This window comes from Belonocnema kinseyi, chromosome 5, assembly GCF_010883055.1.
Source record: "Belonocnema kinseyi isolate 2016_QV_RU_SX_M_011 chromosome 5, B_treatae_v1, whole genome shotgun sequence".
In the NCBI taxonomy this organism is placed as follows: Eukaryota; Metazoa; Arthropoda; class Insecta; order Hymenoptera; family Cynipidae; genus Belonocnema; species Belonocnema kinseyi.
This window is the reverse complement of record NC_046661.1, coordinates 61,622,489-61,638,910: the sequence shown is the minus strand read 5'-3', so window position 1 is coordinate 61,638,910 and position 16,422 is coordinate 61,622,489. Positions and strand designations below refer to the sequence as shown.

Here is a 16,422-nt window from a genome sequence, read left to right as displayed (position 1 = left end):
CCTCTATTGCCTGGTTACACCGGTTATGGCTAGCGTGAAAATTCTGAAATTTATTTTCCCGATAGATAGTGAAAGATTTGTACTTTGGCTTACTGTTAAATAATTTTAAATATCGAAATGCGATTATGCCGATTATAGAAACTATTTTGAACATTCATTCAATTCAGAAATGTTTTTTAATGAAAAAAAAAATATATTTTTTAATATGTGGCAATATTGGACTGCTTATTTAGAAAGGGAAAATATGAATCAGATATTGAAAAGTGAACAACTTCCTGCTGAATTGTTTTAAATATAATGCATTCGATTGATTCTTAACATGTGAGAGTGCAAATTAACAAATAATAAATTTGCAATCCAAAACACTTATTTTTAAGAAAATAGTGAAATTTTCTACTAGTTATATGAATTTGTAAGAATTTAATTAAACTTTCTTTCCAACAGTTTCATTTGCAAACCAAATATGTACGATAAATTCTCAATAATACCTCAATAGTTTAATTTTCAATAAAAACTGAAATTTTAACCAAGTAGTACAACTTTTAATGAAGTACTTTAATTATCTGTATAAGAACTTAAGAAAACTAATTTTTCACCAAATACGAGAATTTTTAGACAAAGAGTTAAATTTTCAAATCCAGAAGATAAGATTGCCTACCAGAAATGAAACAGTTACATTTTCAATTAAAAATTAAATTTTTTTTCTTTGAAAAAAAAACGAACTTCCAAAAAAATTCTAAATTTTAAATTAAAGAAATTACTTTTCAAATAGAATGATGAACCTTGAACTGCAATAATTAAATTTTTAATTATAAAATAAAGTTTCAACCAAGAGGAACGTTTTTTAAAAAGTAATAGTTAAATTTGTAAAAAATGAAATGAAATTACAACAATTCGCTTCAACTTTGAAACAAGGAGTTGAATTTTCGAACAACACCCTTCATTTTACAACAAAAAGATAAATTTTTAACAAAACATATATGTGATCAAAAATATAGTTAAATTCATAACGAATGTTTATTTGAAGATCCAAAAGTTCAATATATTGTTAGAAACATTCCTGTTTAACCAGAAACACAATCCGTGGAGAGAATAGTTTCAATTTTCAACAAAAAAATAAATTTTCAAACAATTGTGGATAAAAAAAATAAAACCTGTTTTCAAAAATGTATATTAGTTCAATTTAAAATCAAAGAATCAATTTGCAAACCAAAGTAGTTGAAATATCAACTGACGAGACTATTTTTTGGCTGCAATGATGACTCTTTAACGTGAGCACTCAAATGTTCAGTTATAACAGAAATTTATACCTCGAACAAATGGGTTTTCAACAAAATAGTTACATTTTTTATCGAAATTAATATTATTTATAAGAATTATTTTTGAGACAATAATTAATTGATTATTGTTCTCTTGTCTCCGCTTTCTAAAAACAAAGAATTTTCACAAACAAATGATACCTTAATTCCTAGGAAAGAAATGATTTTTGATTAAAAAAGCGAGTTTTCAAAAACATCGTTCAACTTTCAACTAAACTCCAGAATTTTTAATTAGAAGCATGAATTTCTAACATTTCAGTTTCAAACATTAATTGCGTGTAAATGGTGTATCATTTGAATGAAAGAGTTCGGAATGAGAAACGTAAAATTATAAAATTTTAATGCAAATCTAAATTGGTTAATATGATTTGAGCAAGGTCAAATGGAAAAACGATTTATTCTTGTTTGAAAACGCCCAAAATGCGTATTTGTTTATGTATAACTTGTTATTAAAATATAAAAATATTAATTAATACCAACATTTTTCCATTAAACGTCATTCGGAATATAATTTCAGCAAGGTCATAAGACAAAAACGATTGATTTTTGCTTCAAAAAGTACAAAATATGCATTTGTTTATATAATTTGTACGTAAAATTAAAAAAAAAACACATTTTTAAAAATAGTACCTCAAACACCCAGAAATTTCCTAAACTGGGCATTTGTTTATCAAATTTGTTTATAACAATGATATTTGTCACGGGATGACAATATAGTTTAGAAAAGTATCACCAGCAAGACTAACAAAGTACGTTACCAAAAAGTAAGTGAAACTTAAAAACTTCTCAAACTGTGCATATGTTTATAAAATTTGTTTACAACAATCAATTGTCATGAAATTGCAACATGGTTTATTGCAACATCAATCCTAAGTCATACGAAGCTCTAAAAAAAGTATCTCAAACACTCAAAAATTGCTCAAACTGGGAATTTGTTTATACATTTTTTTTATGACAATAAGAAATATATTTCTTTTTGTCTTCATATGTGTATACGAGATGTGTTCAAAAAATAAGGTGACTTTATGGTTTTCTCAAAAAATATTCATTTATTCCTCAATATTTATGTTGTCCCCTTCAAAGTAATCCCCCTCAGATATAATACACTTGTGCCAACGCTTTTTCCAATCATCACAAGCACTTCTGATAATCATTTTGTGGTATAGCCTTGAGTTCTTTCAGCGATGCAGTTTTTATCTCCTCAATCGTTGAAAATCGATGTCCTTTCATGGGTCTCTTCAATTTTGGGAAAAGAAAAGTCACTGGGGGGCAAATGCGGTGAATATGGAGGCTGAGGCATGACTGTGGTGCTGTTTTTGGTCAGAAAATGTTTTACAAGCACTTTCAAAATGAAGCAGTTTTGGAACAAATTTCGCTGACACACGTCTCATGCCCAAAGCGTTCGAAAAGATAGCATGACATGAGCCAACCGATATGCCAACATCTTCAGCAACTTCTCTGATGGTAATTCGGCGATTTTTCAACACCATTTCTTCCACTGCTTGAACGTTTTCATCTGTTGTTGACGTGCTGGGACGTCCAGGGCGAGGTTCGTCTTCGACATACTCTCGGCCTTTTTGGAACACCTTGTACCACTTATACACATTTTTCTTACTCAGAGTAGACTCACTGTATGCAACTATCAACATTTCAAGAGTTTTAGAGCACTGGATTCCATTTTTCACTCAAAATTTAATGCAAACTCTTTGCTCCATTTTTTTCGAAAGTAAAAAATCGCCTAGCACACCAAACCCTTCTAACCTTTTACGCCTCTGCCAGAAAAGCAACAAGAGCTATATAGTCAGAACTGTGAACATATGCTCGTGACGAGTGTCTCAGCACAACAAAATAAAAAATTTAAAACTTGAATGTGCGTAGCCCGCGAAAATTGAAAAGTTACCTTACTTTTTGAACACATCTCGTATGATACTTTAAATTGGATTGAAAAGGAAATTCGCTTAAGGAGGTCTTTTATAGTGTGACGGCCGTCGTCTAATGCTATTTTGGCGATTTTTTTTTTTGAAAAAGCGTTGAAACAAAATAATTATTATATTTCATATATTTTTTGGATACAGTTAAACAAACTTTGGAAATTTTTCGAAGGCATTACACAGAATATTTTCGGAGGTACACCGCTCAACAGGATCATATATAAAAGAAGAGTTGCTCCACTGCTGCCATGATACCGGCTATTCTAATTATCTGAAATCAAAAAACCATACGCCATTTTATTCGCGAGACTTGAGACTCTGCACAGAATTAAAATAAAGAAGGAAGTTTAAAAAGTAATTTTTTTTGCAAGCTTCAGAAGAAAATTCAATTTCACTCCTTTTTGGGGGTCTATATAAGTGCTAAAAAAACTAACGAAGCAATCTTAATTCTTTTAGTTCAACTTGAAGTTGTATATGCGCCAAAGATGCTATATAAATTTGAGCAGAAACATTCAAATAGTTTTCGAGATATCCTGGCAGCAGTTTAAAAAAATCGTGTTTTGAGAAAAACACGTTTAAAAGTTGTCGTATATAATTCATAATAAAAAATGCCTCACCATCAATCTGCTATGCCTGGACTATAGAGTACATATTATGTAAGACGTTTTTCTTTTGTTTGAATAAAGATGAGCATAAAATTACTGTGAAGTTGAGAAGGACACAACGATATAAACAAAAGAAAAACGTTTTACGTAATATATAGATGATCCATGTGTCAATGCACGCTCCGTATGCCTGCTTCTGTTTGTGCGTGTAACTTTTCAACCACTTCAAATCGCGAATAATCCTTTCACACATCTTTTGTATACATGTTTTAGACGTGATTTATGAGGGAAAAAAATCGATTTTTTTTATCTAACACATTAGGCGACCCCCTTAATAAATATATAAATACACTCACAAATTACCTACCATTGTTCATAACAATACAATTGTTAATAACAATTTATTATTTTATAGTAAAATATTAGGTTATGTTTTACGAATGTTTATTTATCGATGGAACATTAATATCAATCACTTTAAATTAATTGCATGTCATTATAGTAGCAATATCTTAAATTTTACGATTTTTGTCAACTTTAGGTATAAATAAAGTAAATTTTTTTAACGGCCTCGAGGGATCTTTTGAGAATTTAGTTAGCTTCAATTTGCAAAAAAATTTAATCTGTTAAAAATTATAGCCGCAATCGTATTTTGAACATTTTTTCGTAATTTTGACCCACTGTGCGTCATGGTAACAGCGTCTATTGTCACGAAATCTTAATGCCGCACGAATTTTTACAGCATCCTTTCTGTTTTTCTGTAAGGATATCATTCTCGTCGCAGTGGGAAAATACCTTATCTGCAATGATAACTGTAAGGCATTTATAAATTCCTGGAGAACAGGCTATCGGTCGAAAGTCAGATGGATTTTTAGCGTCTGCTTTTTTAGGCAACATATATGTAGTACCTTTGAGCATAAGGCCTGGCATCATTTGTGGGTTTTCGGTCTGAAACTGTGATGTTATTCGGTTCCATGTTAGGGTTAATGTTTGTTCCTTCTTTCTCTAGTTGGAATCATATAGCGTCAAAATTTCTTTTATTCGTTTTTCCAAAAACACCATACCAGTACACGACTGAAACCCGAAATATCTCTTTTATCAAAATGAATCATTGTGAAGGCATTTGGTTTATTACCATACAATTAGTTCATCATGTTTACCAATTGAGGGACTTCCGTGTCTTGATGCTTATTTTGCTTTGCACTCAATTCACGATATAGCTTTTTTTCCTGTACCTAAAGGGTTCGATTTTTTTGCCTATTCGCACTACTTTTCTTGTACGGATGCAGTCTATCAATAAGAACTTCCAGTCTTTGCCTTTGGGAGTCTACAAGCTCATCCAACATGACTGGTGTCATTGTCTCGATGTACTAAGGGTGAGTGATTTTAGGAACATTGTATATCAGATTTCTAGTTCTATTTCTTTTCGTATATTGCGTAAATCGACCCAATTAGCATTTTACTTTGGTGACATCCATATCCACCCTGATCTTCAATGGTGGATCTCGCAGTTAGTATTGCATTTAAATGTATAACTAACCATGAATGTTCAGGTATTCTGTTAGTGTATGCATATACTTTGTTATGTTCAACTTAAATAGAGAATGCCTTTGTGTTGGTGTTACATTTCTGAACTCTAGTAAAGCATGAAGAAAATCTCTTTCAAGGTGGTTTAGTTTTTCTGGTATTTCACGGTTAACCGCAACATTTTGAATGTCCTAATGTGTTTCTAGTGGGTAAAGTACCTGATGGACATTGTCTCTAGCATCTATGCCATCAGCTACAATCAGTTCATCGTCATTTATATCTTCTAAAGGGACTTCATCGGTAGGAAGCTGATGTCCCACTTCCATTTTGATGGCAGCTGTTCGAATAATCGAAAGCAATCTGCTTACATATATTGAGCGTTTTTGGTCTGTCAGATTGTGCTAATTTATTCTTGTGGTTAGCTTTGGGTACTTAAGTAAAAATAGTCGATGATGTTCTCTCCTCATACTTTTCCCACTTTTCTATGCTAAAAAATAAAGACCATAACATCTCTGTTCATATGGTATGTCCATCTTAATCACATTCTTGGTTGCCGTATCTCTGCTTCTGCCTCTTGTTAAATTAGGCCATCTGCCTCTGGAGGATGTAGTGGAATTGGATCATCATCAGGTTGAGCAAGAACATCAACTGTCGCTGCTTGATCTCGCGGTGCAGCTTCTTCAACTAATGTCCATAATCGCCGTTTTTTTACGCCAAATAAACCTGCCATATAATTTCCATTGCTCGGTTTTCAGACATGTGTCGATTGTTCGCGGTGTCTTTCACCTAGGGATAAGAGCTCTTGGTGCGTCTTGTTTATGTTTGGATATTTTGTAGCAAACTTCGCCCTGAAGTTTTTCAAACTTGAAAACAGAATTCCAATAAGCACTGTTTTTGGCCCAAAGCATATTTGTATCAATTTTTATAATTGCATATAATTTTAGTACAATTGGGCGGGACAAGTAGCCATGATGCGTTCATGGTTTTCAATACAAATTTTTTATTCATTATTTCAATATTTACTTTTTGGAAAAATGATATCACTAATCTTGTATATCTTGAAGGGTGGAATATTTTTAGTAATAAACATTTTTTCTAAAATCAATAGTTTTCGAGAAAAATGTTAAACCCTGTTTTTTACATCATACATGTAGTAGGTACTTCTAGCTATTCATATCAGTAAAAATTAATTGGTATGAGCAAATTTTGTTTTACTGATGATTTAGTGAAAATTTCTGAATGACCAGTAAAAATGCTCACTGATTTTGTTTAGTGGCACACTTTGGATTTATTCAGATTTAGAGAGTAATTAATTTGTAATTTCTTATTTCACTTCGTGAGTCCTGTTTTACGGTGAGACTCGGCTGCAGCGCGCAATAGTCCTTGTATAACTTCACTAACCATTTTTTCCATTGGATGATGTTTAAGGAAAAATAATAAAAAGTAAAAATATACTTACATTTTTGAAAAAAGGGTGAAATAATTTGGGTTAAACAAATGGCTAGGCGGATATACCAAAATAAGCTAAAAAATAATTATTTTTGACAAAATCGTCTCCGTTTAAAAAAAAATTGATTTTTACCCAAAAATTTGCATGAACTTGTTTAAAAAATAATTGTTTAAACAATTTTTTTCCCAGTTCAGAGAGCATCACACAGAAGACAATCATTTCAACTATATGTGTATGCAAAGAGAACTCAATCGGTCAAATACTTTTTGAGTTATCTTCCGGGCAATTATGAAAAATATGAAACCAAGAAAAACGCGTTTAAAGATTTACGTGTTGAATAAAAGGCAGCATCGGTAGATTAGCGCGAGGAGCGCGGGGCGCCTTTAGAGGTTAAAGAATGCACCCGCGACTCTGAAACTTTTACAGCATTTTTTTGGGATGGCAAGCTTCCATTTAAGCAAAAAAAAAATCGATTTTTTGAAGCCGTTACATGGGTCGCCACCCTTAAGTCACTGTTTAATTTGATTTGCATCGAGTTTTAAAATCATTGTGTTTATCTTGGTAAATTTACGACAATCATAATCTTATTAACAACCTAGCGGAATTTCACATCATGAAACAATGTACCCGAAGGTTGAGCAGGAGTCTACAACTTTTTAAAATTATTATCATTTTGTACAAATTGAATCTATTTCCTTAATACTAAGAGGTATTTTTTCAGAGAGGGTTACCTGTGCATATGGGAATGCTCGGTAGAATATGATAATTTTGTTCTGAATGAGGCTCCGTTAAAAAAAAGCAAGCTAATGGACATTGGTCACGAGGAAGAAGAGGATGTACATCTTGAGAAAGGCTTACACCGTACGAGAAGGACCGAGGAAACCACAGAGCTTTCGTTGACAAAGATTGGTATGTTAAATAAAAGTTTCGTTAACACAATAATACTTTTGATATTTCATAGTATTGTTCCTATTATGCATTAATACAAAATTATATTAAGAAATAGAAAATCATGTATCGCTGAAGAAAAAAGTCGTATTCAGAAAAAATTATCTATAATGTGTGAAGTTACCCTAATTTTTTTATTATATTGCATTTTGTTGAAACTTTATATCGAGTGATTCTGTTTGTTTCTTTATCAGCGACGGACTAGTTCAAGAGCGTGAAAAGTCAAAGATGTTATGCACTTAAGTGCAGGGGTCGGAACCTCTTAAGTTGGACCGGACTTCAAGGGGTTCATTCAGGGTTCGGTTTCAGACCATTTAATGTCTAAAGAGACCGGACCGCACCCAGACCTTTTATATTATTAAAGGCGCGAGTCGGGACCCTTACTATTTAAGTTATTAAGGGTCCGGACTCGAACCTTTTCAGTTATCAAGGGTCCTGTTCTGGACCCGCACTATTAAAGAACCCTTTAACATAGGGTCCAACCTAAAAGGTTCTTTACATAAAATTATGTTCGAGCAAGTTACAAAGGCAATTTCAGAGAGAAGAACAGAATACGCGGAAGGATTGAAATTATAACTTGAGAATACGCAAAAAAGTTCTACGAAACTAAAAAAGCGCAGAAGAGTCACATTTTGTTGCCCAGTAAAGTTATACTTATTTATGCGTATTAGAGTTATACGGGATGTAAGAAAAAAATCTTGCAATCACATTTCTTATTTCTGAAGAACTAATGAAGAGTATTTCATTGAAAACCTACCAGAGATCGGAATCCCGTATACACTGTGGCCCAGACTCAAGTGTCGCAAATTAAGAGGAAGGGTGAGGATGTGGAGCGTCGAGAACTGTGTGAAGTCAATAAAATAAAGGCAATTAAATATAAATGGGGTTCATTTAAACCAACTTACAGGGTTGAAGGGGGCCTGTTGACACAAAAGCGCTGGAAAATCTCGTCGGTTTCCCCGAAAATAAGTTGGGGTGGTGCCTGATCCTTTTGGATAGCGTGGCGTCGTAGAGGGTTGGTAGCGTTCTGGTGGGTCGTTGCTCCGCTTGAGAACAGAAAAGGGGGTTGCAGTTCGTACGTACGAGAGTATCAGACACAAGGGTAAAGACCAGACTAAAGGCAGCTTGCCTTCGGGGCAAGCTTACGCTTATAAGAACTGGGGATGTCGTTGCCCACTACTAATCATGGGCCCGCATGGCCTCACGATAGCGGGGTGCTTGTAACTTTGTCACAGGCTAAAATATTTAAGCTGTAACAATTAGGAGCCCGGCTTAAACAAACGTGCGTGCGTCAGCGGGAGTCTAACGTTGAGTAGTGACGGCTGTACTATTAAAATTATGGACATTTTGCGTGGGAATTTCTGAGAGTGTAACCATGTGATAAGTAACCCAGAAAAGAATATTCTTCATTCAGCAAAAACGGTTTGTTGACCTATTGGGATGATTTCAGAAATCATTTCGGTTAAATGAATACAAGTTTGTTTTAATTGAATAAATTCGTTTGCTTCAGTCAATCAGAGTTTATTATTATTTTTTTTATTCAAGAAATATAAACTAGATTAAAATCAAATTTTAAATCCTATTTAGCGTCCAATAATGAAGTTAATGTGCAGAATTCCTTAAATTAAATAAAGAATCCATCGATCAAATTTGGACAACCACCATAAAATTTCCCCATTACAATTTGAAAAAAGATAAAAATTTTCCTAAAAAAGAAAAGAAAAATATTCTTTTTTTGCACAAAAAGGGAAAGGAAAATGTGAAGGTAATCAACCAAATCCCCTTCCTTCTCTTTTTTACTTCTTTCGTCTTTTTAATTTTTATTATTATCAAATCACAATAAAAAAAGCATTTGTAAAAATAATCACCCACGTTTCTTCACTCATACAGTACGCTTATCATGGCAAACAAATTTGAGTAGGTAGGAACAGCAAGGAACCACGATGCTCTCTACCTGATACCTCAGAATCAAGTTAGGGTTAAAATGCAAACTCTTTATAAACATACTTCAAATATCCATCATGAACACATCAGAAATAGAAAAAGTAAAAGAAAATCAAGATTTATGAAAAAATAAGTGTTAAATATAATTAATCATATTAGCATAACTCTGGTTTAATTAGTCCAAATCAGTTTTCAAGTTAATAGATCATTTCTTTTGTTTTTTGATATAAAGTATTTCCATAAGTTCTCTCTTTCTCTCATTCCTTTCTCTGTGTAAAATTTCAACATTATCTTAATGAAACTCATGGTCAACATTAATAAATTTCATTGTATGTCTGTCCCGCGTAAGACATCTTACAGAGCTTTCAAATGATATTGCAGACAACACTACCCATTTTAAACTTATCTGAAGATTCTTTGAAAAATCTTATTGCTGAATCCATTTTAAATGATACACGGAAAATAGTATGAATCTTAAACTTTTTCGACATATTATACATTTAACATTTTATGGTGGTTGTCCAAATTTGTTCGTTGGCTTCTTGGTTTTATTCTCAGGAATTCTGCTCTTGACCTTAGAAAATATTTTATTGATTCAACATCATTTTTTGTTTTGATCTACCACATAATTTAAGACAGCAGTTTACTAGAATATGGAAAAAAATTTGGTTGAAAGCATCTCTTAAGTCACGGGTGCATGGACTTGATAAGATCGTGTATGCTCGCAAAAGAAAAACACAAAAATATCATCTGTTTCCGTTTACATCTTGGTTATTCTTACCAAATTGAGTGATCCCGAAACAGAATCCATTGGGATTCAGTCATTATGTGAAAACTACGCAAGAGTACTTGAATCTGTTAGATTACTTAAAATGGCGTCGTTAAGTTTTTTATAAAACAGCAAAACGATTTTTCGAATCCAATAAACAAAGTATCCTAAACAAATTAAATTCCAAATGTCTTGTCGTGAAATTGTCGCGTCTTGTGATATTTAATAGTTTAATAAACAACTAAATAATTCACACAAGATGACACAATTCTGGAATAAACTATTTGCTTAAATTAACCGAAAGTTTTACTAGGATGAAATAAAATATTGGCTTGGATCAACCAAAATGTACGGTGTAATTGACCAAATTTTACTGACTAAAGGATTGTCTTGAGACAAACAAATATTTTGTTGTTGTTATAAGAAAGATAGTCTAGAGTTGATTCAATCAAATTCAACCAAATCTTTTTCTTATTTGTTTAACTCTAAATGATGTTACATGTAATAATTTTTGTTAGTTTCTCTTTTATTTTGATAAAAAATAACATTAAAATTTTGTTTTTATTAGCGAATAATAAGGAAACACTAGAAATAGTCCGATTATTGTTCTAAACTATTTATATTATTAGATCGCAGGAATATTATTTTGTCAAGAATTTAGCATTTTCCATTAGGTGATAAATGTTATAACATGGCAATTACTGACCGCTGTAGTCTTTGATATTTCTATGAATATGCCAAATTTGTTATAACACTGTTGCACAGAATCTTGTTGCGATATCACACTTCTGCACATCGTAAAATATATTGGTTCTCCAGAGCGCAGCTATAGCGGTAATGAAAAATCCTATATTGGTTCCTATATAGGATCCTATATGTTTCACCTATAGGTGCCATCTATAGGAAATGACGTAGGATCCTATATAGGTGCATGTATAGGGCTCTCCCTAATAAGGTACCTAATGTTACCTATTTAATGGTTCCTAAGGGTACATATGTCTATACTATACAGGAACCTATATAGGATCCTGTATAGGATCTTATGTCATTTCCTATAGGTGTCACTCTAGGTTGAAACATAGGTTCCTATGTAGGTTCCTGTAGAGGCGCCTATGTAGGTTCCTGTAAAGGATCCTATATTAGAATTTTCAGTAGGGAGATGCCTTATAAATAAATATTTGCAATACATAACTAGATAACTAAAATTTTTCTGAAAATGGGCTTTTTGTATAAAAACATCTTAAAAAATGAAGTACATATTGTGTTAAATGGATTTTTTTGAAAACTCATTTTTAATATAGTAATAAAATTGGTAATTCAGAACCAGTTAACTGATTCTTTGTACTTATCACCCATCTCCTTTTTTTAAATTGCTTAACCTCTTAAATTTTTGTGAACCTTTTTCTAACTCTCTGTCTGCCGGTAGGTAGAAGGGAAAGGAGGGGAGCGAAGAGTAGGAGCGAGCATGCGCAGGCGCTGGGAACCGACGTTAGTGCTGCACCAAATCGTCGTTTTCAGTCTTCTCAGTACTAGTTGAGTAGTCGTCCGGGATACTGCTATTCGTTCGTGCAGTATTTCAATCATATTGAAATCCAACACTCGGTCCGCGTGGAGCTCCGCCGCGACCTATCGCCTACTCGGCATGACTAGAGTACAGCCCACTGATATTTTTTGAAGGAATCAGGATGCAATCACCGTCGCGGTCTGATTCAATCAAATCACTTGAACTTAACCGCTTACGTGTGTGACGCCATCGTCGCTTCGCCGCGATCATCATCAATCGCAATCATTAACTCAATTCCTCATTGTACTTCCGTGTATTGCTCTTTAATAAATCAGGGTTTTTTTATGCCAGCATGGCTTTTTCCCTTACACACGTGTATAATTTCCAAGTCCTTCAAATCGCGCGATAGTGGATAATTTTAGTGCTTCATTATTGATGGGATCGTCGGGGTGGTAATAAATCTTAAAACACTACGAAAAATAACTCGCTCAATCACCTAAGGCTAGGCGAGTCGACATAACAATAATTTTTCTAATGAAAACTTTATTACTATTCAGCCTCCCGACATCTCGGGAGAAAGTTTTTATTTTCAATTGAAAAATAGATATTTAGTCACTATGCAAATACGGTTTTCTCAACCCATGAAATTTTACGATAAAAATTCTTAAATCACTTACTCTGAATTGGTTAACTTTTTCTAATCTAATTTATTTTCTCTTAAATTACCAACTCAATATATTTGGAGTAAGTTTCTAATTTTTGTGTCAACTGAAAATTGCACTTTTTATCGTGATTCGCAACCAAGCCTGTTCCAATTTTATGTTCCTGTCACTTTAAGTTGTTAACTCTCACATTCTATTTCTCGGAATAGGATAATATTTTGCAATAATACTTTTTTGGCACCAATTTAGAAGTACTTCAGTTCGGGAGTAGATTTATGTTTTATCTTTAAATCACAAATATAATTTATATCACGAATATAATTCAATATACCTCTCGCGTGTCTGTGTCCGCACTGGAACCATTCATATACCCAGATTACGTGCTTTTGGAATTTTAAACTTTGGCGCTTATTATTTTCGCAGTCATGTGACTCACTGTACATTATCCTTCCAGTTCCAAATCGGATTCGGGCCTTAACGTTCCGAAACGAATGTTTCGAGGGTGGAACGAAACCGGAACCAAGACCGGAGCAAATCCGCTCAGGTTCTGAACCACACTATGTGTACACTGTGCTACACTTACACAAGCAATGCAATATTAAATTACTTTAGAAATACTTGATGAATTAATTAATTTACCGATGTTCGAATAAGATTAATGGTTCGACATTCAAAAGTTTTGAAATTTGCCATCAGTTTAAAAAATTTGATTGGTAGATTCTTGGGTGTACCATCTCCTCTAGAATTTAAGACACCTATGAATTAAGCAGGCTCCAATGATTCTAATAAACAGGTAGTTAATAAAATATTTAGGGGTTTTATCAACTAGTGGTTTCTGTTTTCAGCATCGTGTTTTATATGCAAAACAAGTATAATAAGTCTATTTTCTAAGGGCCACACGTGATACTGCTCGCAATTTTGAAAATTGAAAATGTTAAAATTTTTGCAAAATTAGAACAATTAACTAATGCAGGCCGTGTACTTTAAAGCATTCTTTGTATGTTACTTTTCTACTGATAACAATATGGCTTCCAACTCGAAGTGATAGTAAGGGTTATTATAGAAGGGTTAAAAGTTGATAAAAATGTGAAAAAGAAAAAAATTAACTAATGCATGCCGAAGACAGTTTAGATTTTGTAGCCGTAGTAAATGTTAGAAAAAATAGTGGCATACATTTTGCGGTGACACTGCTATTTGTGAATAATTTTTCATATAAGTTCGAAAAGTCATATTTAGAATAATAAACTATTGGATGACGCTCCATATATGAGTAAAAATTATTGAATACTATTATAATACTTAATGGCAGATATTTGGTTCGTTTTTAAATTAGTGGGTGTCACGGTAAAAGGTTAAAAATTTGGAGTATTTTAGAACAATTAACTAATGTATTCCATCACTTTTTTTTTAATTTTATAATAAACAAATTGCTTAGTATATTTAATTAATTTATCGTTTACATGCACATTTAAGAAGAGTTAACTAATGCAATTAAATTTTTTATTATTTTCAATAATAACCAAAATATTCAATGGCATACAATTTAGAGGATCACTGCTATAAATGATCAACTTCTGAAATTGTACCGAATAACAAAAAAAAACACTTTTATATCTATTTCGTTATTAAAATAAACAAAATATTTGATGGCGGACACTTGAAAAAAGTATTGCCGATTATTGTTACCTTTGATAATTTTACTGACATCATTTTATAATCATGAAATTACAAGTACGCGTATTGTATTTCATATGCCTACTAAGACAACAAAAATTTTGTAAATCGCTTTGAACTATTACTCGTACCTTGAATGGGATTGTTTTCAGCCGTTGAGGGCATTGACGATCATACGTACCTTTAGCCTTTGGCGTACCTTTGTTGACAAAAATTCTCAGCAATAAACATTGAGGAAGTTTTTGTGTCAAATAGATTTTGATTTTCACAGGTTAGTGAGAAACATGGGTAACATAATCTCACTTTGTGTTTTGTCGTGATCGTGATGGTTGTCATGAGTCGAGCCTTGCTGGAAGTAAAAAGCTTTCAAAACATAGAAACGTATGGATAGAAAAGATAGAGATATTCAATCCTTCCCAAATGCACACTTTGCATCTTACAAACGCTATCTTTTTCTTTCCACACGCTATCCGTGGTCTCTACTTAGATCTATTTCTGCGTATCTCTGACTATTCCTTGCAGTTACAATTTTCTATTATTTTCTATCCCTAACTCTATCCTTTGCGGCCACATGGACCTATTTTTCTCTATCTATGTTGTTTATAAATCCCTATCTTCATCTAACCATGACTATCCATTATCCACGATAAATCGTTTAAATTTCTATCCATATGAATCTGCCCAAAAATATATTATTCTCATGCGTTCCCAAAATAATATATTTATAGTTTCAAGTCCGCGCAAAATATTAAACCAGAAAAGGCTTATATATCCAAAAACGAAATTACCTAATTTTACGACTTGCTAGTCGAAGTTCGGACTCTGCAAAGGCGTTTGGCAATCCTGCCACCGAACGACATGGCGCACTGTTCGAGTATTAAAGAATTTGAAAATGTAAACACGTTTTCTAGGCTCAAAGTTAAGGTGTCGATGACACAGCCAGAATCTTGAACCAGAAATATGTTACCAAGTATTCAATGTGTCAACTTTCCTTATCAGTAAGTTTTGGTTATCGGGATTATTTACTTCTGTTAAAACTCTGGCATTCCTTTTCAAACATAATTGTAAATATTAACATATCTCGTTGTATTACTTAATTTGTTTCATATTTTTGAAAGTCCACTTCATTAAATTTATTTCTAATCTTATTATGTTTAAGCTTTACTGTGCGTATATTAATTTAAGTTTAAATATGCATCCATATTATTTAAATCATTAAATACATGTTGAAAGTATTTATTTTATCACATTTAAATTTCAAATTAAACCGACACTACTCTACTATTACACCCACTAGTGGCAATTTTTTGAATGAACCGAAAGCTTCAATAAGAGAACTCCCTTTGGCACGAGATTCCCCGGACCAGTGTATGGGTGATTCTAAAAAAGTTGGCCATTTGGTGTCCAAGCTCTGTAATCAATAATAAAGAAGAGATGCGCAATGCAAAATATTCTCATAAGCTCAACATGAAGAAAATATGAAGAAAAACCTCCCTCATTTTGATGAATCTTAATTATTTCTAATTGTAACTAAAAATAAAAAGCTATAAAAAATGTCCTGTCAGTCCCGTGTACTCAGTACCAGTTTTCTCTGAATTTAGCAACATTGAACTACTATTACCGTAGTTTATCTCTCTGAAACCTAAATTATATCATTATTATGAATAATAATAATATAAAAAAATACATTTTGTAACTTCGATTATTGTTTTATTGATTATTACAGAAAATTTCAAAGTTTTCCTTCGTTTTCATGTCCTGTCAATGTAAATTTGGGTGAGATTTGTTGCTTGGATAGTTCTTCTATCAATTTAACCCGTAGAGAATTAAATAGTCAATTTGGCTTTTCAAAAAATTAGTTAAATTGTGCTCTCAGACACGTGTACCTTAATCATATGTCTTGTCGGCTCTTCCTAAAACTCCTCAATTACTTCAAAAATATCAAAAAATAAAGTCAGATTTGGATTCAGCGAGTGAAAATGTACAAGTATTATTATTATTATTATTATTATTATTATTATTATTATTACACCATTAAGCCATTTCCCTTTCGGGGTAGGCGTGACTCACTCGGCAGGGGAAAGGAGTA

At 32.7% G+C, this 16,422-nt stretch overlaps 1 protein-coding gene across 1 annotated transcript in view; it reads left to right on the top strand.

Moving 5' to 3' along the window:
• The window catches only part of LOC117172911 (periodic tryptophan protein 2 homolog), a 272,846-nt gene that overhangs the window by 93,383 nt on the left and 163,041 nt on the right, over positions 1-16,422 (top strand). Inside the window, exon 6 of the mRNA XM_033361205.1 lies at positions 7,554-7,741. Within this exon, the coding sequence (XP_033217096.1) occupies positions 7,554-7,741 (188 nt within the window). The remainder of the gene's footprint in view (positions 1-7,553; positions 7,742-16,422) is intronic.